The 27,957-nt window shown below is 33.4% G+C and overlaps 3 protein-coding genes across 5 annotated transcripts; 1 reads left to right on the top strand and 2 right to left on the bottom strand.

Annotated features, from left to right (window-relative positions):
• Positions 1-425: 425 nt before the first annotated feature.
• Positions 426-8,427, bottom strand: LOC18034149 (ABC transporter G family member 28). Its single transcript, XM_006424460.2, has 14 exons — positions 8,177-8,427; positions 8,019-8,095; positions 7,356-7,652; positions 6,861-6,924; positions 6,623-6,769; positions 6,399-6,433; positions 5,004-5,077; positions 3,632-4,539; positions 2,458-2,754; positions 1,778-2,263; positions 1,508-1,656; positions 932-1,221; positions 686-819; positions 426-606 (listed from the first exon to the last, which is right to left on the bottom strand). Exons 1-14 carry the CDS (start codon positions 8,425-8,427, stop codon positions 450-452), a joined length of 3,366 nt encoding a protein of 1,121 aa, XP_006424523.2. The 3' UTR covers positions 426-449.
• Positions 8,428-14,273: 5,846 nt separating this feature from the next.
• LOC18034081 (OTU domain-containing protein DDB_G0284757) lies at positions 14,274-20,614 on the top strand. Of its 3 annotated transcripts, none has more exons than XM_006424459.2 (11): positions 14,274-14,450; positions 15,283-15,692; positions 15,789-15,961; positions 16,350-16,423; positions 16,587-16,641; positions 16,828-16,902; positions 17,036-17,109; positions 17,196-17,244; positions 18,449-18,533; positions 19,804-19,860; positions 20,287-20,614. In XM_006424459.2, the coding sequence occupies exons 2-11, from the start codon at positions 15,365-15,367 to the stop codon at positions 20,370-20,372; spliced, it is 1,056 nt and encodes a 351-aa protein (XP_006424522.2). In that variant the 5' UTR covers positions 14,274-14,450; positions 15,283-15,364; the 3' UTR covers positions 20,373-20,614. The 3 variants fall into 3 exon arrangements, with proteins under 3 accessions (XP_006424522.2, XP_024035316.1, XP_024035317.1); XM_024179548.1 differs by having other exon boundaries at positions 15,171-15,692; XM_024179549.1 differs by lacking the exons at positions 18,449-18,533; positions 20,287-20,614.
• Positions 20,615-23,819: 3,205 nt separating this feature from the next.
• Positions 23,820-24,494, bottom strand: LOC112096472 (transcription factor TCP15-like). The gene is made up of 2 exons (XM_024179917.1): positions 24,110-24,494; positions 23,820-23,938 (listed from the first exon to the last, which is right to left on the bottom strand). The coding sequence occupies exons 1-2, from the start codon at positions 24,492-24,494 to the stop codon at positions 23,820-23,822; spliced, it is 504 nt and encodes a 167-aa protein (XP_024035685.1).
• Positions 24,495-27,957: the final 3,463 nt, after the last annotated feature.

Raw genomic sequence — 27,957 nt, 5'->3', positions numbered from 1 at the left:
AAGCTAGTTCTGAGATAGTATAAAAAAAAAAAAAAAAGAACTGATAGTGAATGCTCATCAAAATTATTATATTTACTATTGTATGGCTATTCAGCAATATGAATATGAAACACACAGATGTCACAAAGACTAGAGATCATAATAGCAGCATGATTCTTTAATTTATTTATGCGTGCAGCAGCCCCAGTTGCGAACTTCAAACTTGTCTATAAATGTTCATTATTAATTATACGTTCAAAAGTTCTCTGCTGTGATAGCATATTCCATAAAAATTCTGATGGTACTAACTCACCCTAAAATACATGCTGCAGATATTTTTCTCAGTAACTTATTTTCAAATACTATGCTTTCCTACTGTTAACCACTTACCAAAATCATCTACTAATCTATGTTTTTGTACAGAAACGGGGAGAAAAACTGGAAAAAAAAAAAAAAAAAAAAAACTTAATCTAATTTTTTTGTAACGTAATCATACAAAAGAAAGCAATGGTACGGCTAAGAATACCAGCAAGTATAAGGCGCATTAAACCTGGAAAAAAATCATTGAGATCGTACCCTTTTGAGTAAAGTGCACCACATCTTGTTATCAGCCAAATACCACGATATCTGAAGAAAATCAAAATAAATTAGAATGGTATATTCATTGAACTGTTGCATAATAAGAAGAAGAGCAGTCATTTCAAACCTTTTAGCATTGGATACGACAAATGCTTCCAGTGCCCACTTGGTGTAGGACAAGTCAGATATGCGTTCTACAAATCTGTTATTGTCATTATTAGTTGCTATCAGAGTTAAAACAACCGGAAGAAGCACCGACCACTGCATAAAGCAATGCAGATTGTTAAGAAGAAGGTTACAAAATGTGTTGTGTGGGTATGTACAAACTAGGAAGCTGGAAACAAATTTCCTTGTAAAATGTGTAAATGCTCACCAATTGAGCTGGACCTGGTTCAAAACATATGGCCATAATGTATGCTATACCGGTGACACAATACACCAGACACGCTAGAACAAGATAATTATCTGTGACAGATGATCTTGGATTGTTGAAGAAGTAGAACATTGAAAGATACACTAGGGGCTTGATCAATGTGTTGAAATGATCAACTGTATCCTTTGAAAGAAAGAAAGCCAGGCTGCTCATGCCAGAAGCACTCTCTCTCCAATAATGAAGCTTATCCAGAGAAAAAGATCTCAAAGCCGCAATCTTGCATAGGAGAGCTGTAAGTGCATCAAATTTTGCTAAGGTGAAAATGCATCATGATATGGATAACAACTATCAAGTAGATCCCAAAAAGCTTTTATTTAACTAGAAATGCAGTTTAATTTTGAAATGCAAGATTGAAATCTTGATTTTTCTGGGGAATATTGAACTTTGCAAGGAAGAAAATTTGGAATCTGTAGCAAAATTATTAAAATAAGTAATCTGAATGCAAGGAGTCCACATAATTGGTGTAAGTATTCAGGGATTATTGTAAAGCTAAGAAGTTAGAATTTTTGAACTTACAAACTGCGATGACAGTGTGTGTATAACCTGTTGCTCCAAAATTTTCATCGCTCACTTTAGCTAATGTTCCTATGCAGATTCCAGCGAGTAATAAAATTAGATAATCTACAACTTGAATTTTAGCTTCTCGTAGTCGCTGCTTACCAACCCTGCCAAGAAGCCAGATAATGGAACATGTTTGGTTACAGTCAGTATACTGAATAGAAATTACATCACGGGCAATAAGATGTTGGCATGTAGCTAACATAGAAGCCAAGATTCATCATGTACCTGCCAAGGAAGTATCTATACTGTACAAAGACTCCAGGGGTTCTCCTTTTAGATAAGTCCCCTAAATTTAAGAAATTACGCTGTATACTATCCTTCCTATGAGCAGCATTACATTTTATATCCTGCCAAAATTCTCCTGCAAAAGATTGGACTTCAGATGAATCATCATTAATTTCTTGAGACGAATGTTCAGCCACTGATGCTGACATTCCTTCAATACTCTGTAGCATATCCATGGGAACTGAATATCCATTATGAAGCATCCATCTCACAGGAAGTTCTTTATAGTCAAACCCTGAACTTGAGCTTGGCTTTACTATGCCTTCTAAAATATCAATGAAATAATCTGGAGGATTGATACGGTCAGGAACTGTAATTCCTAGGCTTGCAAAGTACTCTTCAACTTTCTTTACTGGTCCATGATATACTATAACACCTCCTTTCGCTAGAAGTATCAAATCATCAAACATCCGGAACAAGGCATAGCTGTAGCACCAAAAAAACAAAAAAACTTTTATCTCGAGAAACAACAAAATATAAAGGCAAGACAAACTAAGTTCATGTCATACAGCCAAATGGAGGGGAAAGAAAAAGATAAAACATGAAAACGTGAAGGGGAAAACATGAAGAAACTAATTCCATAACATACGCCTTCTTGTAAATATAAACTGTAAATTTACCTTGGTTGGTGAACGACTGTGCAGATGTTTACTCCTTCAAGAGCTTCACGTCGAAGAGCTCTAAGCAGCAACTGGGAAGAAGAACTATCCAGCCCAGAAGTTGGTTCATCTAATATCAGAAGAGATGGTTCCATTACCATTTCGAGCCCAACATTTACTCGTTTCCTTTGACCTCCAGAGATTCCTCGCTTCTCCACTGTCCCAACCAGAGAATCCCTGATGTGCTGCAGCCCCAAGGACTCAATGACTCTTTCCACGACGAGCACCTTTTCTGCTTTTGGCAGGTCAGCAGAAAGCCTACAGTAACAAGAGATCTCGTAAATTGAAAAGAAAGAGGTACTATTGCCAGTACTAGTCGTTGGTGGAGGGTTGGATTATGTGAAGAAACAAGTGGAACAAGAAGTAGAATACAAAGCCTCTGTGGCATATAACAATACAACTTATGAAGTTAAGAAGTGTGTGTCTTCACAGTCCGATACTAAAAATATAAATGTCTGATGCATGAATTTCTGCATTATTAAAGTACTTCAAAATGCCTTTCAAAAAGAAAAAAAGGTACTTCAAAGTTGCTGAAGCTTTGCAATATCATGATCTATTTTAAATGCAAAGGCTGAATGAATCAATCATGGCACCAAGCTGGGATCACATGTTAGTAGGCTATAAAACAACATACACAGTCTTTGACATTAAAACTAAATAATTTACTAAATCAAAGACTTAACAATTCTGGAAGTTCTCAGATTTACTAATGTCTATACTCTCGAACCTGATTGATTGAATTGGAATGGGTATTAAACAGAAACAAATAAATGATTCTCTATCTCACTGATTTAAGTAAAAAATCACTTCAGGGAATGAGGTTTTACAAGTCCCTAAAAACAACACACTTTCCACTCTTCAAAAAAAGAATTTCATGATTGGTTGCACAAGCAAGGCAATGTTCTGACAGAATACAACAAGTCCATTGTTAGATACAAGAAAATTAACTTAGTCATGGTTATGACTTTGACAAATATGCAGTGAGATAATGAACAAACAAAAACCACTAGTGTCTATGCATGATGAAAACATGATTGGTTGTGAGTTATCACAAGGATAATATCTGACATGATAAAAAGAGATGCATGCTCCCAGAATAATGACATTGCAATGATAAAACTAAAATCTCATATACCTGCATCGTGCACTGAACCAGAGATTTTCCTCCACGGTTAAGTTTCCATGAACAATATCATCTTGCGGCACAAAACCAATGATTCTTTTGTATGATTGAATTGACGCAACCTTTCCATTTACAAGAATCGTACCACTCATTATGCACCCAGGTACTCTTCCTTTTAAAGCAGAGAGAAATGTTGTTTTCCCTGCCCCCGATGGTCCCATTACAGCCGAAACTCTTCCAGGGGATAATTTCCCTGTCACAGATCTCATCAAATGTTTGTTTTTCCCTTTCAAAGTAATTGTTAAATCTTTGAATGCGACCTCAATGGTAGGCCTCTTCCTGATTTCAATTTCATTAGCCATTGAGATTACCCCAGAGAAGGTCATATTTTTGGTCTGCTCCTGCATAGCTTTTTCTTTCTCAATTTGACCATATGCGTATCTGAACATTTGGCTTTGAGTATGTAACTGCTTACCCTTAGGTGTTTGCTTCCTGATACTTTTATCTCCAATCTCCACATTGAATCCATCTGGACTCTCAGGATTATTCTCAATTTCATGCATCATCTTTGTGAGATTGCTTTCCTCCTGTTTATTTCCTTTCGATGGTGGTTGAGATTGACTACCTACAGGCAAAGGTGGTAAGCCATCCGTTCCAGGTTTAGCTTGACTAGAACTTCTCAGAGTCTCCGGTTGCCTGGAAGATTTTCTTCGAGAAAATGTACGTGATAGCTGTGTTTGTAGACCAATTGCACCCTTTCTAGCAAGATCTTTAGCTGATTTCCATTTTTCACGAGCTAGAGCATTTTCCCTTACACTTTGAACTGCCATTTCCCTGGATTTTGCTTTTCTTTTCTCTCGAATTACAAGCACTTGGTCAGAGCAGCCATAAATGATAACAATCAAGACTGATAATCCAACCTGCAACAACAATTGGAATTAGAACTTGACATGATGGGTTTTTCTGCAAGATGGTTTGAAAATCTGATAGAAAATCCTATTGAGTTTTTGATGATCCAAAAAATATGCATTATCAACAAATTCTCACAAATGAAAGAATGCCCAAAATTTTCAATGATGAACAAAACGACACTATTTGCTCTTGGAGGCAAAGCCAAGGCAGCTAGCATAATGGAGAACTTATCTAGTTTTTAGGTGCATGGTTTTACTCCTTTTATTAAAGATTCTAGCATGCCTGTGGTGTTTCTGCACACAAATTAATCCATAATGAGGCATTGAAATTGGTTGAAACAAGTAATCTGAACAATTTGAATCATGAATGTTGGCAATTCAATGGGAAAGGACAACTTCTTTTAGAGATTTCAAGAACCCGAAGATCAACGTCATCATAATTTTAATGCTCAAATGGTAAGGTGGTAACTCACAAATAACAAGATGCCATATGCTCTGATATTTTGATTTGCTGATCTGGGCTCACAAGTTGCCAACCACCAACACTCTGCAAGTTCAGTAGAAAAAGTTATATGCTAAAGAAAAAAGAAAGTAAATTGGACTTATACACAAGAGATAGAGTTTCGTCATTGACAGAGATATCCGTGCCAGTTAAATATTGCATTCTAACATCCCAGAGTACATGAGAAATGACATGAATGCGATTTAAATTTTTTTCCTGTGGTTAGGCATTCTGCTTTTGTAGTGAGCACATTGCATCTAAAATTTCTGTATCATATTATTCGATATTCAAAATTTTACTAAAATCAAGCCTAGCTAGATTCGTACATAAAAAGAAATACACAGAAGACTATCATTATACTAAGGTTGCTGACTGAACGGACTATTGTTCCAGAGAGTTAAAAATTAAAAATGCTGGGAGGATTATTTGTTTATTGTGATAAAAATTAAAAAAAGAAGAATTTTACCATTGTGCTTTATCCTGCCAACCACACCATGCCCATTAAATGTTATTGAGGGGCAACAAATAGAAAATATGACTTGTTTATATACAAAGCCATCATATAACTTCCAAATACCCACTTCATTGCCACCTTTTACTCTCCCATTCTGCTCCACTGTAAAAGACTTTATAAATAAAAGTGCAGGGTAAACTCTTGTACGTACTTGTTTGGTATAAATTGATGTGGCATAATTCAATTGGTTAGATTAAATAGCTCTTGGCCTACATGATTTATTTTATTATTTTGTATTTTCATCAAGCCAATGAATTTAGGCCATATCAATTTGTAGAAAATAAGTTTGTACAAGAGTCTGTAACTCTATCATCACTCTTTTTCAAAGCTCTTAAACCACCACTTTAAAAAACATGCTAATTGCTCTCCAGGCTCCAGAAGAGTTTGTCTGTTTTTAATGTATTGCTGGCACACACACATGCATTACAGTTTCCAGTTTTAAGCCCTTATTCCACTTAGGATAAAATATATTCCAGGAGTTTCAGAAAGATTTTACCCAAACTTTCCCAATTAATTCCAACTTCTTAGCAGGAATGTTTAGTGAGTCACTGACATGAACTCATTTTTCTTCGGAAATGTTTTTTTGACATAGAATCGTATATTTTTTCCCCCTTCTGCTGTATGAGGTATTTAATATATTATTACTAATGCCCTCTTGGGTATCCTGACATATGCATGTTTGACAATACTCAAGGCACTAACTGCCATGGCTATCCTTCTAAGGTCTCAGACACATGTATCTATTTTTGGGAATTAGGCCCACAGCATTTCTATTGTGCCAAAATTTTTCATGCAGTAAGATCAGATAGGATTCTCAATTTGTAATCTACTACCAGTAGATGAAAATCTTACCCTTCTGAGAAGTTGAACCTAATCTGCAGTAATGTCTGAAATAAATACCAGGAATAAAGAGCGTTAGTAACACAGAGAACAACAGCTGGCTGCTTTGAAACACAGAAAAATAAATGCACCAAATATTGGCAAAAAAATTCAAAGCCATGCAGCAACAAGAAATAAAATTGGCAACTCGTGATTCTAAGGATAAGTGCAAAAAGTTCTGGGATAATTCTCTATACCCACTACTGCAAGGAATTTTTTGGATAGTAGACGGACAGTATGATCCTGCTGTACAGAATACCTCACTACTACTCTGGATATCAGCCCAAGCATCTGCTCCACCGCAGGTATGATTTAGCTTCCCAGGAGGTATTTGGTAAGCATATCTGCAAATTGTTACTGCTAATAAATATTAATGTATCCTAATTCAGGATGCTTATAATATAAGCAAATAAAGTAACGGATGAAGAGACTTACGGGTCACATAGACCAGTTTTGTTGTTGAGTTTTGCAAGTGGGCAGTAAGAACCCAACGGACAAGCTTTAAAGACAACGGAAAATCAATGTTAGAAATTTCCATAAATATCAAAACCATATGAACAAAAATTCTGCAGTCTACAAAATGTAGAACGTAATTCAAAATCTGAAGCAAGTGAACTACCATGCAAACCTACAGCTCAGTGTGCTAGATGAAAGGCTTGTCACTGGATAAGATTTCTAGAAATTCACAGAACAGCTATATGATGAATACACTTTCTAACTTTTAACTTAAAAATGAGTAGCTATGCATGATAACTGTGAAAGAGCAAATATTGAGAAAATAATAATTGTTGTGGAATAAACTAAAAGAAATTCGAAAGGAAAATTTATGAGCAATAGTCCAAACTTTGTAATTGAGCAAGCAATCAAACAACAATACTATAATACGCTATATACACAACACAATCAATTGAAAATATTCAAAATACTTACGTATCATGCAAGTTAAACCCTTGGGGCAGAAGAAACCCTTGCAACAAGATGCACAATTTGCAGTTCTAGCAGGAATTTCCTTTGAATTTTTCATGTTAACTATCGCACTGTCAACACTACAAGCCCATCCTGGCTCGCACCCAGGAACCCAAGAAGTCAAATTACAGTTTGTGTTAGGTTTCACAAACTGACTTTTCTTTTTTGAGCCTTGGCCATGGGCTCCAGACAGTGCATCAGTGAAAGTATGAATGTAGAACTTTATTTCTGCTGCCGTGCATAGACGCAGTGTCATATCTCCTATTGATCCACCGAAGCATTATAAGACTTGCAAATTGAAATATCGTAATTGACACAAACTCAACTTATATTCTAGAGAAAATTAGCATAGTCTGCAAGAATGTTTTTGTTCTAGAAAAAGAGCTTTATCTACTTTAAGCTTACTAGTAAAGATGATTAAAAATTTTTATACCCAAGTAATGGAAAATTTTCATTTCCCTCTCTTGAGATTTGTCTAAAAAACTAGAACATCCCTTTGAAAATCATTACAAATTACCCCTAAAATTCAACAAATATTTTCACCTAATAAAATTATCTTGCACAAAACAAGCATGCTTGTTATCAATAACGCCGAAATCTAAGCGGAGTCAAAGTATATAATGATACCTTTAGTCAACCCGGCGCATTCGTACAAGAAATCCGTATTTTTGGAAAAATCGAACGATTGATTCCAGTCGTCTTCCCTGAAATTTTAAACGCAATTCAAAATAAATCCCTAACCAAACTTCAAACATTTAATTTTATAAGAATTTATGGCAACTGACGCGTCAATTATGCAGAAGCCTAATTGTTCTTTGATCTCTCCCTTCAAGGCGGCGGTGATGGTCGCCAAGCTTTTTTGTACGACATCTTGGTACTTAGCTGCAGTTTGACCAGCCGCCGCTTCATCGAATTCAGGATTTTGAAAATCTTTTTCGTTTTGGCAATCCACCGGACGCGAGAAGCAAAGTACAGTGACGAACATTATCGACGCAGAGAGAACGCGAGCCCGATGACGAACAGTCTCTCTGCTCATTATAATTTAATGATTTAATTAATTTAATTAATTAACAGGGATTATAAGCAAAACAAGCTCATCCGTCTGGAGGAGACGGTGAATTTTTAATAAGTTTCGAGTTCTTTCGGAGGAAGAAATGGCGGGGAGATGAATTTGGCGAGAATAAAGGACAGAGATAGAGAGAGTGAAAGAACGCGCGTTGTTTAAATGGTGACGTGGAGTGGAGGTTCTGAGTTCCGACCGTTGGTTTAAGTCCTCGTATTGTTCAAATTTGAAAGCCTTCTGGTTTTTTTGTTTTTCTTTTCCTTTATTTTTAAACAGTATTATTTAGGGTGCGTTTAGAATTGAGGTTGGACAATTATAGTTTGAAAATTATAGTATTAAAATATTTAATAAACATTAGTTGTTGTACCTTAAAAATTATGTTTATATGATTTTTTACTTGTATAATGAAAATTTTATTATATCTTTAATAATTTTATTAAAATTATTAATTAAAATTTATATTTATTATATATTACTAATTTTTATTTCATAATTACAATTTTTTTCACAGCAACTATAACTTAAAAATTACAGCACCTCAATTATAAACACACCCTTAATGAGGGTATAAAAAATAGAAAAAGTTATTATAATGGTTCGTTTAAATAAATCAAATATGTGTGCCTAAAAATGTATATAGGGCGTTATTACATTATTAGAAAAAAAAACCTTTAATTTATTTTTTTACTTTAAATGGAACAAGGTGCTGTGGCACGTTAATCCTGAAAAGTAAAATGAAATAAAAAAAAAGAAAAAAGTTCCCGCCATCTTTGCTGGATCGGTTCACCTTTGGGCTTTCACGATGCAAAGCTCCAAGTCCAAACTTCATGTGACGATGGGTTTGTTTTCGTCAATGGGCTCCAAACACAGCAGCTGCCAGAACCCTGTGGCTAAATGGCGTTGTTGGTTGTTTGTATCGTGGACAGTGCCAAAAGGCTGGGCGGTGATTCGGTTCCGTTCGGCAGTAAAAAACAAGTAGTTTATAAATTTTTGAACCGATTGATTATTATTTGGTTCGGTTTAAAATTAAACTAATTTGAAAAATCAAACGGTTCAGAAAAAAAGTGTGACAGTATTCATTTTATTTAATTTATTTAATTGTCGTTGTTTATCTCACTTCGAGAGATAACGTATGTATTATGATGTGTAGGTGGATGTATTTTGATAACTTGGTATAGAGTTTTAATATATATTGTTAGAAGACGTATTGAAGAATCAAGAATGGGAAATTGGCAATGAAATTTTAAAGTTTCTTTCACATGTGATTTTTGTTGTTGCTTTCTCGTTTTATTTATTGTTGTGGTTTTGTAAATTGCAGTAGATTTCTAAACTATGTAAGTTTGTTTCATATTCGACTTTATTATATTGATTTATTTGACCTTATTATATTGTTTATTATTTGTAAATTCATGGACTCAAGATTTTTGTCGGATAGTACCTAGCTCTACTGTTGACACTTTGTTTGTTATATTTGATGCATTTTTGACAAATAAAGTCCTCACTAGTCACCACCATTTAGGATAAGAAATTTATGACATATTTAATTCGAAGAAATAAAAGGAAAGGAGGAAAAGGGAAAGAAATAGTGGAAAAATAAATGAATTAGATGTTAAACCAAATAGTGAATTTGAGCTTAGTACTATTTTTCTCTCATTTTTCCCTACATCTTTCATTTTCATTGCACTCTTCTCCTCTCATTTTTCCAACCAAACATAAATTTAAAATCGCTATTAGTTTATTTTGATCCTTGCTGAACTAATCATCGATAAAACATAAAATATAAAACAATGCTAATCACTATATAGGGAAAAAAAAATTGTCACAATGAAGTGTCACCTAAAAAGAACTAATAAAACTATGATATATTGATATGAGTGTTGTGAATTTAAATAAGACGTGCTCCAATAATTTAAATTAAATAGGCCAAATAAGTAAAACTAAAAGTGCCTTAAATAAAAAAAAAAAAAAAGCCAATTTTAGGCAAAGCTTGTAAAGGCTCTCAATTATATGCTCCTGTATTCAGTTGATGTTGTCATGTTCCGAACAAGATGTAAATTCCATAATGGGAGGCCATCCAATTATACTAAACTTATCCCTTCCAGTTACTGGTACGTGGCAACAGGCTAGTTGTGTATGTGTAACACTCCCTTCAATTTAATTATGTCTAACATATGCAAAATCTATACCCTGAGGAGTACTTCGCAATAATGTAGTGATGGATAGAAGTTATTAACGTACGCTATGTCTAGAAGTTAGGATTACGTGTATGATTGAACTAACTTTTAGGATAAAATGTTAATCTTATATTTGGCATGCTTATTTGAATTGGACTAATAGATTAAATTCTAATTTCATAGGATCAGTAATCTCAATTTTCATATGGGTTTAATTAGGATCAGACAATGAGAAAATTTTTTTTTTATACATTTATGGTATCTTCTAAAATTTATTTTCCTGTTTTTGTTTATAACTTAAGAATTATTTATTTATTATCGTTAATAATTAAGTAATTTATTTTTTTATTCACGATTTACCTAAAAATTATTAATTAACTTACTATTTGAACATGTTTATTTATTTTATTTAATGAAATTATATATCTCATGAACTAACCTATTATCTTAGATAATTTATATTTCTTTATTATAACTATGACTACCCAATTACTAATTTTACACACACGCGCATATGGGCGCACGTACACACAAAAAAATTTTCTTACTACTTTTTGTTAATTAATTATAATATTTCTTATTAAATATCAATAAATAGTTTATATTTAAATTCAAATATTAACTTAAATACTATTTAACTTATTCCGATTCGATATTATACCAAATATTAATCAGCATTACATATGATCTAATATAATCTAATCCAATCTAATTTAGTTTAATCCCAATGTTTAGTACAATTTAATGTTGCATGCCAAACTTTCCCTTACATTTTTAGGATAGTGATGAGCCCAATATGTCACAATCAAAAGTGAAGAGTTAATTTGATCGGTCCTAACAAGAGTGAACTAACCAAAAAAAAAAAAAAAACGACTGCAAAATTTTTAAGAGAGAGCGAGATAATCTTGGAAAAGGATGCAAATTTTTATTAAGTTAGAGATGGAAGGAAAAAATTGAAGTTACTAATAAAGAATATGATTTTGGGTAATACCAAATTCCATTCCATTATACAAAAACAAGAAAAAGAAACAAGAATTGTCACAATCAGTTGTAGGATGGGGTCAGTAATCATATTCTCATTACATCGAGAGAGAGAGAGAGAGAGAGAGAGAGAGAGAGAGACATCATTCAACTTTCAACCATTAAAAACCTCGTACTAAAAAAGTAATTAGGGGCCAAGAATCGCACCATTAACTCTTTGTTTATGCCACCTAATCAAAACATCACATCCTCTAAGCAGCGGCCACCTAATCAAAACCAAAACCAACCGGTCTTGGCTGAATGTTAGTAATGCCCATGTGAAGGCTTTGTTTGTTGCTATTCCCTTCGGTTAAGATACAAGCACGTGGGGACATGGCAAGGCCATCATCCACCTAATCTTGCAGATAATCAAAGCACAAAGACTGTATCATCAAATCTATAGGATTACAAAGAAGCGCTAAGTTACATTAACTTAGGACTTAGGAGCTCCCTTACAAAGATAGTCGTGTAATAATGTAATTTATGCAACTTTAATATTTGGACCCATAATATTATTCTTTATTATAATTTTAGAAGGCATCAGGCAACTTGCTGAACTTTACTCGTATATATGAGAAAAAAAAAATCATTTAAATAATGAGTGATTTTCAACCAAAGAGTAAAGAAGTACATCTAAAAAAATATTAAAATTACCATAAAAATTGTGAAAATCGGCATCCCATTCAATGAGTGCCACATGACATGACATGTCATTAATATTGATTAATTTGTTTTTATAAATTATAATTTATTATAGTTGAGATCCCTAATACTACTCTATATAATATAGGACTGAACTTTTTGAAATTAAATTTTAGGATAATGGGATTAAATATTTTTTGGAGTCAATTATGCTTTACAAAATGAAATTATATAAGAAAGAAACAGAATTACATATTTTATCACATTATTTTATTGATTTCTTATTGTTCGGTTTATGTGGCGAAGGCTTCGTTTGGTACAACTTATTGAATAAAGCTTACAAGAGTGAAGCTTATATCATTAGAGTTTTTGACAAAATGCTATTGTGTATTTATGTTGTTAATTAAAAAAGCTCTTTTAAACCGCTAGACTGTTTTGTTCTATAAAATTAAAAACATTTTTGGCTAATTAAATTACTAAAAAGAATGTGTAAAAAAGTTTGATTCATAATTATACAACTTGTAACCAAATGCATCCAAGCTATCAATTAATAAGAAAAAAATTAGTTGAACCATTTCTTCAATGTTTAAAACTAAAAGGACAAGTATCCACCGGCCACTTATTTTTTCGAATTTTTTCAAAAAATACACATTTTTTTTTGCTGATTTCCATGTGAATTTACAAAATGTATCATTTTTTCACTGCCGTCTAAATTCCGTGAGAGAAGTTAACAAAATATTAACAAAATAACTATTTTACCCCCTTCATGTAAAATTACTATTTCACCCTAAGTAAATGAATAAATAAATAAATTACTTCAATTTTTCTTTGCAATTTAGACATTAGATAATAAGTTAAACAAAATAATCTGGAATTTTTTTTCCTCTTTCTACCGCGTTTAAATGACGTTGATTTTTGTTATGTAGGTGAAATGATAATTTTACCCCTATAACATCAGTAAGGTTATAACATAATGCAAACGGAAGTATAAAAGTGCAAAAAAATGTAACTTCTAGTGGAAATCAACCAAAAAATTAAAATATGTGTATTTTTGAAAACACCGAAAAGAACAGGTGGTCGGTGGATAATTTCCCAAACTAAAAACACATCAATAATGCATTCTTTCAAACAAATAATACTATACAAATTAAAATATTAATCAATAATATAATTGAATTGTTAATTGTGCATGAGAAGAAGATGGTGGCAATAGTGCAGGGTTTTGTATTTATGAAGTAAAGTGGCAGCAATCTCATTAAAAAAAAAAAGGTGAAGTGGCTGCAATTATTTTTCTATTAAATGGTGGCAATAATTTTTATTGTGTAGGTTTTGTATATAAATAAGGGCCTTATGTAATTAATGAAATATTCTTAGGGTTTTGATATTTCATATATTTTGGAAAAGCTCTCTGATCTCTATTCTTGAAAATTTAAATTTTGAGTTTTTGTTAGTAGAGACAAATTAATTTATTTAAACCTAAAAAATTCTACTGAAAAACACCAATAATTTTTTTTAAAAAAGTATATATGATTAAAAAAACACTTATATCTATTATCTAAGTCATATTAAACAAACAATAAGCATATTTCAATTTATGACATATTGAGTTTAAAAAAACCTACATTTATGACGTGTAAAAAATGATTTGAAGATGCTTGGGCTGTCCTAAATCCTGTTTTATCACTTGACCTTTTCTTTAAAATACTTTTGTGACTTTTATTTTTTGTATTTTAATATATTTTCAAATTTATAAAAAAATAAACATATTTACATAATTATTATTTTATCAGGGAAGCTCACTTGCGAGTTGCGACAGAGCCACTTAACGGAAGATGCTTTCGCCGTCGAGTAACGTCCTTTTACTGTCACTCTCACTTTCCCGATCAAATCCTACTTTCTGTCGGAATCAAGCACTTCACTCACTAGCATCGTGACGTCCGTCAAACGCTATTTAAATTAATCATTATTATTATTATTATTTGTTTTCTTGTTCTTGTTTTGGCTCTTAGCAATTGTAAGTATTCACATTTGCTCACATTCTGCGTGGCGTCTCGATGGCGCTTTCTCCTTCACATTCACACTAGTCGTCACTCACTCATGCACCTAAACATAAAACGTAGGTACAACTAAATTTATTCATCATATTCACTAAATTCTCAGGTACGTTACTTTATCTGAATCCTGCATCAATAGAAGTTCTGTCACTTAATTCCTCTTTTTTTTTTTTTTTTACTTGTTGATTTTCTCATTTTCTGTGTTCTGGATCGAATGATCTAAAATGCCATGGTTCAAGTTTCGCAAATTAGTTTTTGTTTTAATTTTCAGATTACTTTTTCTTGAATGTCGATTGATGTTTAATGCTTGCATAGCATCTGAATTCAGTGCTTATTCAACCTATTTATCCAATGTGAAATTTAGATTGTGGTTACTTTGAGCAGTTCTTTTTTTTTAAAAAAAAATTTAATTAGTTGTTAAGCAAATGTGCGTTTTACAAGAATAATTTGCATAATGTTAATTGATTTTTTTATTTGCCTACGGCCTCGGGCCTCCAGGTTTATCACATTAACAATGTTTGACCAAACAGTTCAAATTTCCATGATATAAAAATAGGGATACCATTTTTTAATGTTTTTAATTTTTAAATTAGTTTTAAAATTGTATTTGAAATTTGTTTGTAAAAACTCTTACCCAAATTGTATATTTATTTCTATCCTTGCTTTTAAGAATGAAGTATTTATGGCATCGTAACATGAATATCTATTTTATAATAATGTTGAATTATAATTGCCACATTTCACCTGAGGACTTGGAATTTCATGGCCAAAAAAGGAAATATTTGATTAAACAGTTCCATTTAATGTGACGTTCTTGATCTTGTAGGATGAATATTCTATGGTTTCCAATGATAGATTGGGATGGAAAAGTGGCAATTGTACAACTTATAGCGGACTCTGCACTGTCTTCAATTAATTAAAAGCATTTTTCTTTATAGTGAACACCAGTATTGCTTTTGTGGTCAGACATCGCTATACTGCAAACAGACTCATATTTGGTCAAGATTTTAAACACCACAAATGATTACATTTGAGCAAGATTCTGATGTTCTTCAGTGGGGTCTCCAACTGTTTGAAAGTGATCCATATTTAAATTGTGGGTATACCAATACTGTTACACCAGATGATGAGAGTTACTATTATGGACAGCATTTCAAGGAAGATCATTATGAGACTGAATCTTGTGATGTAGAAAGTGATGAGCTCATTGCTCATGCTCTTCAAGAGGAACTATCACAACTTGCAGTTTCAGAAGCATCTGAGTCTCCTCATGAGACTGAAGAGAATTTGCAAGGACCTGTTTTTCAACATGGTTGGGTTAATCACTCTGTGGGAGGCTATTATTCTGGTAAGTTCTATATATAATATTGACAAATTGATCATATTCATAATTAGCAGGTTTGTAGCTTTTGAATACTATGCTTACGATGTTCATAACTTGTAGGGCAGGAGACTGGTCAGGAAGAGGCAGACGATACACAACCTTCTAGTTTATGTTCGAGCCACGAGGAAGTGTCATACTGTGGGGAGGAATGGTCATATCCGCAAGAGCTAACAGATGAGTATGCGCTTGATGGTGAAGTAGGGAAAAGGTTAAATCAGATGGTTCCTGTCCCTGTAAGTTTTGCATCTATATCACATTACTATGTGTGATTCATTATCAGATTTATTCTTTATTCTTGTTCAGAGTCGACATGACATTCTCTTTTCGAGCGCAGAACTTCAGATTCCCATATGGAGACTTTCCATATTTTTTACCAACTTTAGTGACTTACTTGTGTAGAACGTTAGATACTTATCTCCATATTGAAAACTCAAATTACTGTTTTCACTGTGGATAAAGATAACAAGTCTTTCTAAACCTCACAAATGACGATAAATGGTACCTGCATTGAGTGCATGCCAACTAGGTTTGGCTGTGCTTGCATAACTTATTTTCTTCTTTATTGCATCCTCAAGCTGGGCTATGTTCCATACTTCGTAATTTCTTATTTGTTTTCTGCAGCATGTTCCTAGAATTAATGGAGAAATACCATCAATTGACGAAGCAACTTTAGACCATCAAAGGTTACTAGAGAGGTATTGCTATTTCGAGAAATCAAACTTTTTATTTCTATGTTCTTTCTGATTGCTAGATCTTTCTTGCATCTAGCCATCATGATGTTGCATAATAATGAATCTACTTTTGTTATTATGTCTAAAATGTGTGGTGTAGCCATTTTTAATTTTTTTTTCCCTATAGATTGCAGGTGTATGATTTGGTTGAGCATAAAGTTCAAGGAGATGGTAACTGCCAGGTTAAATTTCTCAGCTTCGACTGTATGCCTTGGCGTGCTTGACATAAATTTTAATTTAACTCATTGGAGCTGACAGTTCGTTGGCATAGCTGGACTGTGGTTAAGAGTTCATTACATCTCACTAGATATTCAATGTGGTGCTTAAGATCATTTATACACATCTTATTAACTCCATAATGTTACCAGTTTCGCGCTTTATCCGATCAAATTTATCGAACTGCTGAGCACCATGAATTTGTGAGACAGCAAATTGTAGATCAGGTTGGCTGTTGATTACTGCATTAAAGTTTTGCTCATTTTGGTTCTTATAAGCTTAATTTGGATATTTGGGTTTAATCAATTTGACTTATCAGAGTTGTGGCGTTTCTTGTGTTACCATATCTTGAATTATCAGTTGAAGTCTAATCCAGATATATATGAAGGATATGTTCCCATGGCTTATGGTGACTATTTGGAGAAGATGTCCGAGTATTTCCCTAATCTATGCTTATTGGCTTTATCCTTCTCTTTTTTTGCAAAACATTGACCATTTGCCATTATGTGGATGAATATAGGAGTGGTGAATGGGGTGATCACGTCACTTTGCAGGCTGCTGCAGATTTGGTATGCTTAATAATGGCATTTTTTCTTCTTGGGGTTATGCCGGATTATAGTTGTTTCCTCATGTTCCAATTCTGTTTATCCTTTTTTTCCCGTATCTTCTGTGAATCATTGTATTTAGTTTATCCTCTGAATTTGTATGTTGCAATGGACCCCAGGTTTCCGTATAGTTTAAAGATAAAAAGATGGTCATTAGTGTGTGCTGCTACTGTCAAAATTGTTTCATAGACAAATTTCCACTTGTACTACTATGCTTTTATTGACTTCCCTAGTTGATAAAATTGAGTCATAGGCATTAATACCTCATAAAGTCTTGGGACAATGAATCTTAAGTACACACTCTCACTTAGCTCATAATAGCATTCAAAATGAAAAAGATATGGAATCTCATAGAAAATTTTCTGATTCCTTATCTATAATGTGAATATTTGATACTTTTGCTTAACTCTTTACTAGCACAAATAAGTTACAACTCAAACCATAACGCCAGCTGTCTAACCTCCCTTCAGAGGTATGACTATTTTAACCATACTTTAAGGGATATGTATAACAAACCTTTTGACACATATTTACTTGCATACCAGCCCCTCTTGTCTTTTCAAAAATGTACATATTTGCCTTCCTGGGAGAGTGCGTGTATTTTTTTTTTTTCTTTCCCTGGGTGGGAGGTAGTTTAACGGGGTTTACCTTATGGAACTTTTATATTTCTGGTATTGAACGGTTATTAGGGATGGTGCTTTGGCATTTGGATGACTACATTGTGCTTGCACAAAATCTACATTATTGTTGAATCTCTCTTTTTCACTGGGGTTATTAGTGATTTCTGAATGCTATGGAAAAAGTTGCTTTTATGGGGATATTATCTCCTACCCAGCAGCCCATGTAGGCACAATCTGATAAAAATTATGCATCTATGGATAACAGTTTAGCATTCAAGCATTGGTATATATCACATTCTAATTCCAATATGTATGCACTACCCTGATTCCACTGAATTTTAACTGCTTATTATGAGTTTGATGGACTGTACTGTAAATATTTGTTTTTCTAACTTATATAAATTCTTTAATGCATTACGTACCAATGATAAGGGGGCTTAAAGTTAATGTTGAACAAATTAGTGTCCTGAATTTGTAAGCTTAATTTCTTGTGCTTGTTTGTAAAATGCAGATTGTGATGTCTAATGAATGTTAATGATTTGTTGCAGTATGGTGTGAAAATATTTGTCATTACTTCTTTCAAGGACACTTGCTATATTGAGATTCTACCAAATGTTGAAAGGTCAATTCGAGGTATATTTTATGGAGTTATTGCTTTGAGCGTTGATTAATTTGGTAGAGTTCTTGTCACTGGATTATTTTAGTCATACTTTTTTTTTTTTTTTTATTTGGTCACTAGTAATATTGCTAATTTATTTCTGGTTTGAGCCATCTTATGGCAAAACACCACAATACATTTGGCAACCTCCTAAACTTTTGGTATTTATCTAGAAATATGAAACGTTAAAAACATCTGTCATCTGATAGGGCAGAACACTTGTAATTGGAGATTAAATCAGGTTATCTAAAGCGCATGTTGTATTGGTTTTCAGAATATTCATTTTGGTTTTCCAGGTTCTCTGGAGTTGTTCATTGATACTTTAAACTTAGGCTCTACCTTTTTTTTTTTTTTTTAATGTGTGTTATTTCCTTTGTGTTGGTGATTCCTAGTGTACACTCTAGTACGGCTCTGACAACGGCAAACCATCCTCCCTCTTTTCTTTTCTTTTTTTTTTTATTTTTGTGGCGGGGGGTCTGTCTTAAGATTATGTTATTCCTAGAAAGAAAAAGGGGTGAGATCCCTAGAAAAATAGTAATACTTTCTGTTTACACAATAAATTTGCTAGTTTGTGGCCAAGGGCAGAGTCAAGCGGGCAAGGTTAATGCTGGTCTCTTTTTAGTGTGCCCTGCATCTACTTCAAACCAGCCTGTGGAGGAGCTGTTCTTCTCCATTTAAGACTCATATGGTGATTAATAGATCTTCCTCTATGAAATATGGGCTAATCATATCATGTGTTGAATAGCAGTGATATGTCCCTCAAAAAGCTGAGGGGGATGTTTGTTATCCAAAGTAAATGTAGGATAATCAGGCTTTTGTTAAATAGACTTCCCTATCCAGTAAGAAGTTTAGTTCAGATGGACTGGCATAGTAGGGTTGGCTTGCAATGCAGAAAACCACTGGTGCAACTTTTCGCTCAATACTAGGATCGACAATTGCAGCATCTGAGGCTGCTGGGGATACACGAGAGAAGGAATTGTGTTAATCCAGTAGATTACTTGCATTGAGCGGCAATTTCTCCGCAGTCAGCTTTTCTTGGCAAATATCTTTTCCTTTTTCCTTTCCCTAGCTTTACTTAAATTACCTTTAAGTAGGTTGATAGAAGGATAGTGTCTTGTAGGTGAATATACTTTTACTAGGACTGAAAAAATAAAAAATTATTGTTCTTTTAATCTCATATTTTACAATTCTTTAGAATGTTCAATAGGGAAGTGGCGTGATTTTTGTTTGTGTTGTTTTGGGCAGTAATTTATTTGAGCTTCTGGGCAGAGGTACACTACAACTCTATATACCCAGCAGGAGGTAAATATCCAATCTTTGTATTTATGGACCATACACACTCATTTTTTGAATGATAAGCAGGGCATGTAAGGTGTTTTTTTTATTTTTTTTATTGTCCTTTTTTTTCCCGGGTGGGGGGAGTTTGTCGTACTACGGGAAAGCTCATATTGAGTACAAAATTAGAGCTTTGTCAAACAAGTTACTGAATAACACTTCCGGAAATGGCTGTAAGGACAATGAGGAAAGTAGGCTTATCTGGCCAACCGGGTTTTTATGAATGTGAGAGATTGGTTGGCTTCATTCTATGGGCTCAATGTTATGTACTTGTGAGTAGGTTTGGTTGGCCCCTTAAAAACCGTGCTAATCACCTCAGAGTTAACCATTTGTCATACAACTTGCACAGTCCCAAAGATAAATAATGCTTCATAAATACCATTACTTCTTCAGATGTACCTACATTTGAGACCAAGAAGAAGAAGAGGTGGCGGTTGTTTCGAAACAGGCAAATGGAGTCACCAGATGAGTGCCAATGACAATGACAATGATAGATAGATCTTTGGTTCTTTGAGTTTAACTAGAAGCTGCAGCTCCTTAAAGCCTTTTTAAACCAGGTTTCTTTCTGTGTGGATTTTGAGGACAACATCATGCCTAAGACACAAATTTGATCATGCTGCCTTCGTGGTGGTGTCATCTGTATATGTCATTTCTTTAATGCAACCCCAGTCTACATTTTATACTCAATGAAATATTTCATTTAAGAAAAGTAGTGGCTCATTTACTCTTTGGTTGCCTTCTCATAATGTTCTGCCTCCGTGCTCAATTGTTCCCAAATTTGCATGAGTATTCAATTATGTGCAAAAGTAATTATGTGGTAAAGGTTTGAATTTATTAAGATATTTCTTTCTTTTTCTGTAGAGTTCACTTACCACTTGAGTATGAATGTTCTGCAATCGAAGAACTCTTCTTTTGCTCGAACAGAATCAGATTTTACAAAGTAGCACAGACCATAAGAATTGTAAAATGAATAACTGAGACACGATCGGCCTTTTTATCTTTTTTTTTTTTCCTTAAAAAAAAAAAAAAAAAAAAACTCCTTAGGTGAAGTGGTTTTTAATTAGGCTTTTGTTTGATTTCTGATAGAAGTAAGAGGTTAAAAATTGATCTAAACTTTATCCACTCTAATTTTTTTTTTTTTTACTTAAAAAATTATAATTATAATATTAAATGCAATAGAATAATGTCAACAAATGGTGCTACACATTTCGGCTAATGTTATTAATATATTTTTGAAAAATAATGTCATATTTATAAAATTAAAATATAAAATTTTTGGCTCGATAAATGTGGAATAAACGTGGCTCTCGTACAATTCACCATGTTAATATGTGACAGTTTATAGTGATGTTGTGTTAGAAATCAAGCATATTATTGAACACGAAGTTAGCTAGTATCCAAGTTTATAAGCACATTTCTTAGTAATTATAAAATCACTAAATAGTTTAATGCCATGGCCACATCTTGGCCCAGACTACAGCCGGCCAAAATCTACCACAAGGATATGTCTGAAAGGGGAAGAGGGCTATATATAGTAGCGAAATATATCCACGCAGAGAAATTAAAATGAATACGTAATTTATCAATTAATGATTATTGTATCTTTGTGCACCTAATTAAATAGTATTCCACTTTTTCATTAATGGACCATATCTACATATTCAATTTGAACCCGTAACCCCGCACACTCTCTGGTGGTAGTGGAACCCTGTACTGGGATGAAATCGAAATTTTACCTATTTTTAGTACATTTAACATTTGGCTCCCTCTTTTTTTATATATTTCTGTGACAGCATGTGATGTTTATTTATGCATAATGCTTTATCCATTAGCGACTCCAGCCCTCGGCCTCATCAATTTTAAAAATTTTGTGTTATAACCTACTTAAATTTGTAGTTTCTCCATTATGGCCCCCATCTATAAATCTTGATTCCGCACTGCGTATACGTGCCTACAAATGTAGCTCACACTTGAGTACTTTGTTATTTTTACCTTTTAGGTTATTTCTTATTCAGTAGGCAATAGCTCTATTTCATTATCGACCTAACTTATTAGATGATAGTTAATTTTGTTTATAATGTATTATTATTTGTCAAGTTTTGTCGTTTCTGAAATAATTTCTCACTCTAAATTTATATCAACTTTGAATGATACAAAATTCTACACGCAAATGCAAAAGAGTAATGATATAGTCACAAACTATTGTACAAACTTATTTTGTACAAACTGATGTGGCATGACAAAATTGGTGGAATTAAATATCTTTTGACTCACATGATTTATTATTATTATTTTATATTTTCATTCAACCAATGAATTAATGTCACATCAGTTTGTATAAGATAAGTTTGTACAAGAATTTATGACTGTATCATCACTCAATGCAAAAATAGGGTAAATCTTTGATTGTTTAATTTTTGGAAGTCATAAACAATATCTTTGTCTAGAGTAGTTAACTTTTGTTATAGTATGTTATTTTGTGTGTCATCAAAGTTGTCACTTTCAATAAAATTACTAGGGTCGGGCTACGGTGCAACTGTGGTACCGTGCCACAGTTGCATCTAGCCGTTGGATGTCAGTTTTCCCAAATTACTAATTGATACTATTTTAATAAATTTCTACTCATACTCGAATAAGTAAAATCTATAATTTATTTTTCTTTTTTAATCAAATTTATCGTGTTTGGAATAATTGTTCGTCCCAAATTTATAGAGACTTTCAATTTTATCAATTTCTACACGCGTCCGAAAATTCGTTGTTTACCTTTTTTGAAGTAATTATTCCAACAATATCATTGTTTAGAGTTCGTTAATTTCCGTTAAAGTCGGTTCTTTTCTTATGTCATCAATTTTGTTACGTTCAATATAATTACTTATTAACACCATTTTTGTCAATCTGTACAATGAATATGTTACATTAAAATTCATTATTTGAGTTTTTTTTTTTTTTCTTCAAAAGATCTAAATTAACTTACCTCAAATCTTCATATGTTAGGCTGTTTCATTATTTTGTCCAATCCAAACTGCAAAACAGTTAAACACATTTCTTACCAAGCTTCATAAATCTTGAAATTGGTTGATGAAAACAGAAGCTTCATTGTATGTTTTATTCTAATGGAAAAGCATTAATGATAGAATCAAATGATTAACTAGTCGTTTTTGTACAAGGCACACATTCTTGACTATAAATAATACCTTTTCAGTGTACTCGCATCAAAATTTGTATCAATTAATTAATTAATAGTCCTAATCACTTATTAAAGAGGATAAAATTTCTGACAACAATTAACAAAACCCTACTAATGTAATGATAATAAGAGACTGGACAATCAGGTAACAGATAAGCCGAAGGCAGTTTGTGCTGCTAGTCCGTGCAAATCGAGGCTTTTGTGACTTGGCTAAAAAGTTGATAACAGCAGCAACGTGTAGCTAACCAATCAAAGTGGATTTGGACAAAGCGAAATTGAAACTTTATCACCAGAAATTGAAAAAGGGAAGAACAATATAAATAAAAAAAATTCATCACTCATGAATTAATCATTTATAATAATAAGAAACAATATGAGATCAATTATAGCAGCAAATTGATTGATTAATTTCCATATATAATGATCTATATGTGCATGTGGTTAGTTTCACTGCTTCACTGTTCATGGATGATTAATTTTCAAGCGGATGAAGAATTATTAGTGATTCAACCTGCCAAAAAATAAAATACAAAAAATGGAATGAAAACAATCAAACATACATAGATTTTATTTATACAAACAGGACTCAAATTAAAGCATACAACTCAAACTAAGCTGCAGAACAGACTTTGATTAGACGGGGAAACAAAAGGCTACATTAAAATACTAATTAAACTACAATTAACGAAAGATAAAATTAAACAGACGCACATTAATAGTTAAAGCGCATGCAGCTTTATCACTTGTCTTCATCTTCACCTTCACCACCGGCCTCGTTGTTACCATTATTATTCATTGGCGCCGGCGATGTTTGAATGAGAGCCATCATCTCATTGACAGTAATACCCATGTCAAAGTCTGAAATCACATCAAAGTCTAAAGATGGAGTATCAGGTTCAACCATTGAACTTGAAGAAGCCGCAGCAGCAATCTCCTCAGAATAATTGTTAGTATTATTGTTATTGATATTATTATTATCATTATCATCATCATCATCATTCTGAGTAAGGAGAGTGGCCTCGTAAAAACCCATAAGAGGAGGTGAAAATTCCAACAGCAGTGGGCCATCATCAGGTGCAGGATTTTGATGATCGAGAAAATTAGCACCGCTGCCAGTAGCGGCTGTGATAGCTGGCTCGGCTTGTTTCAACAGCCAAGAAATGGTTTCTCCATCAGTCTTGAAACCCAGTTCCCTAGTCAGCTGAAAAACCCGGGCCGCACACAAAGCCGGCAACCGGATACGTCGGTCACGCCCCTCCACCTTTGAATGGCGGTCACCTTTTTGAGCCCTGCTTGAAGTTGGAGGTAGAGCCAGCTGCTTGGTCTTTGGGCTACCGGCGGCTGTTTCGTTCGTCGAGTTGCGTTTTGGCTTTTTAGCCATATTCTTTGCTGATGATGGTGACTCTGAGTCCATCCTTTTTCTTGGATAGTTTCTCGGCTTGGCAAAACTAGGGTTAGTGTTAGGGTTTTATATAGTGAGGGAAAAGATAGAGAGAGAGAGAGAGAGGGTAGCTTTTGAAACTTGTTTTCTAGCGAAGAATTCAACTGATGAAATTTGTTTTTGTGGCAACATGTGTGAAAAATTTCAGAAGATTTTTGTACAAATGTGCAATGGATACCTTCATTGTAACGCCAATGGTGAAGCAATGAAGATGAGTATTACAATACCATTTTGCCTGACACAACCGTTGGATTTGAAGTTCGGTAGTATCCAACGGTTCATAATTAATTGAAGGATCTGCATGCTATAGCATCTTCTTCAGAGGGGGTCCGTAAGATAATTGGTTTTGTTGGTAAAATGAACACATGCGTACGACAAGATATATGAGAACAAGGCAAGAGTTGTACTGAGAAGGGCATTTTTGGCTACAACTAATTTCTTTTACTTGAAACATTTAAGAGTTTACCTTATTTTAACTGCAACATAAATGTAGCTTTGTTGTCTTTTAACACAAAGTCTGCAACCACCATCTTTGGATGCGAATTACGATTCAATGTTAATTATGTGAATGAATTTCCATATCCCCGAGCTAGCTGATGATAATCGTCACAAGAGAGTCCATGATTAGACAAAATAAATATATTATATATATCTAGGGTTATTGTATATGCATCATTTTAATTATATGGAATGAAAGAGCAGTACTGGCTTAATATATATAATGAGAATTATAAACTGCTTAATACAAGTCAAAAGACTAACTAATGTAGGAATGTTATTTTCGAATGTTGTTTTATCAACCGTTCTTGCTTTAGCTGTTTAGCTGCTTAATACAATAGGTTTATTATTGTTAACAAAATTGTTATTTAAATATCATGTTCATCACACAAGTTTTTTTTTTAACATCAATGTTTATTTTACAGCAATAATTTTTTTCCCATACAACCAAAGGGGAATTGAGAATTTTTTTTAGGGTGGGTTCTTTTTTAACTGATACTATAAATTACTTTGTAAAGTCTGCTATGAAATTTAAATAATTAATAAATAAACAGTGTTTGTTATTTTCTAACATATGTAGCTACTAGCTAATTTATTTTCAATCTCTATTTTAATTGTTGTTTGATTTTGGTTACAATTTTTATTTTTATAGTAATTTAAATGTTGGGTTTTGGATGTTAAGATTTAAATTGTTTAGTTTAGAATGGGTCAAGGGTAGATTATTAAATTAAAAAGAAGAAAACTTGAAGGTGGGAAAGGAAAGCAGCTTTAATAGGTATGATGAGTTATTAGGTTTTAATTAAAATTTATATGGCTTATTTTTAAATTTTTGTGAAACAACAAACTTGTAAAGCGACAAATTTGGTAACATAACAACGGCAAGTTCGTAATTTGAGTATTAATGGAATTTTTATAAATAAAACTAAAAATTTTTCAGCTAACATATAGCGTCGTCTCTCTCGTTAATAATCACTTTTAAGCCGTAACACCTTAATATCGAAAGAAAGAAGACCTAAATTGCACCAGGATTTTTAAAGCATTGACTAACAAATTTTGGGAAGTTAAATAATGAAAAAGAATAAAACTGTAACAAATTTGTCATTACGATGTCGTGCAAGGGTTATTTCGTAAATTTTGTGCATGACGTAGCGACGTCGGATTGGTGTCACAACGATAGACAACGGAAACAGAAAAAACGAGCAGCCGCAAAAACGCTGGTTTTGAAAAGCAGAAAATCAAGGAAAGCAGAAACAAACACAAAACAGAAGAAACACACTCCACATTGGGAAACAAAAACCTCCCCTTGGCTTCATTTCAGTCCTCTAGCTTTCCTTCGCAGCTCTAAAAACAGAGACCAGGTATCTTTTTCTCTCTCGTACAAATTGATTTTTCTAATTGCTTTAGTTCAGTGGAAACGAGCTGTCGTTTGGAGAATGCCATATTGCTTTTGATTTTCATTCTTGCTTTTAGGGTGTTTTATAATTAGTAGAAACTAACAGTCCCCGCATGTGATTATATTATTAAGTACATGTTATATAAAGAGTAAAGTAAAAGAATGTACAATGAGTTTTGTGTAGAACGGGTTCTGAGTTGCAGATTTTCTGAAATGAAGTGGTTTCAGGGTATCTAATTTCAGTCATTTCTGTTCATTTTAGAATTCTATTCAATCAAATGCGTTGTTTTGTTAAATTTGATTTGGTAGTACAGAAATGCTAGAAAGTGTTTTGTGTTTGGGTGCATTGGAAAAGCACTTTGAAGTGCTTTCTTATAGAAGCAGTAGATATGCGATTTTCTGAAAACTGGTTCTTTTCAAGAAAATGCTTGTACTTGAAAGAGTTTCAACAATGATTGCATCATTAACTTAGGGTAGGTTCATATTTGTTGTTCTTCAGCTGAATATTTTGAAGCACGGTATGCTGGAAATAAGAGGAATTATTGAATCCAAAGTTCTCTCAGTGGAGAATTGTTGATACCGTGTGAAGAGAGAATAGTGATACATGCAGAGGTAACTTCTTGGGTTGTGAACTGCAGCTTAGATATAACTAAGGCAAAGTGACATTGCAAAGGTACAAGGGACTCTGCTCCTTTTTTCTCTGTGTTTGGTCTCTACCTTTAGAACCAAGTGAAAACTTCTCTTGACAGATATGGAATATCCTTCGCTGTTAGCTCATTTCACATTGTTAAGAGTTTCTAATCACATTGACAATGGGACTTGGAAGTTTCTCTGTGTACTTAAGATAACCTCTTAGTCATATTGCCTTTCTCTTTCAAAAATCCAGTTAACAATTTTTTCTGTCCCCCTTTTTTTTGTGTCTATATAGTATATTCTATCAAGTGTCTATATAGTGTATCCTATCAATGAAGATTGGCCTCTTGCCTGCTTTATCATCATGAGCTGAAGTCGCAAGAGGAAATAAGTAACCAGCCCTTGATAGCTATGTGCTGTATCATCATCAGCTGAAGTCTGATAGAGCAGCTAACTAAGCCCACAGATTGTTCGAATTTGATATTACCATCATGTACATCTCCTAATATATAGTAGGAACCGCTTTGATTGACAGGAAGATAGTCTGGCTTCTTTAAATGTTATGGAGATATAAATTATTCTTCTTATGATTTTATTCCTCTTCGTTGGTATGTAGTAGGCATAAGGCTTTCTTCGGATGAGCCACAACCCCTGCTGCTATCTTTTACTTACATATCTAAGCGAGGCTCTTCGATGAGCTTTCCTTTATGAATTTAATTTCCCTAATAGCCATGCTGATAATTGATGTATCATGTTTTTTGCTAGATGGCGTCAAAAGCAAGGCACTTTTTGATGTGCTTTCCTTTATGAATTTAGTTTCCCTAATAGCCATGCTGATAATTGATGTTTTTTGCTAGATGGCGTCCAAAATAGATGGAGCGAACTTTGGAATTGAGGCTGACCCTGCTACTT

The sequence above is a fragment of the Citrus clementina genome, unplaced genomic scaffold, assembly GCF_000493195.1.
Source record: "Citrus clementina cultivar Clemenules unplaced genomic scaffold, Citrus_clementina_v1.0 scaffold_8, whole genome shotgun sequence".
Taxonomy (NCBI): Eukaryota; Viridiplantae; Streptophyta; class Magnoliopsida; order Sapindales; family Rutaceae; genus Citrus; species Citrus x clementina.
This window is presented reverse-complemented; position numbering and strand designations above follow the sequence as displayed.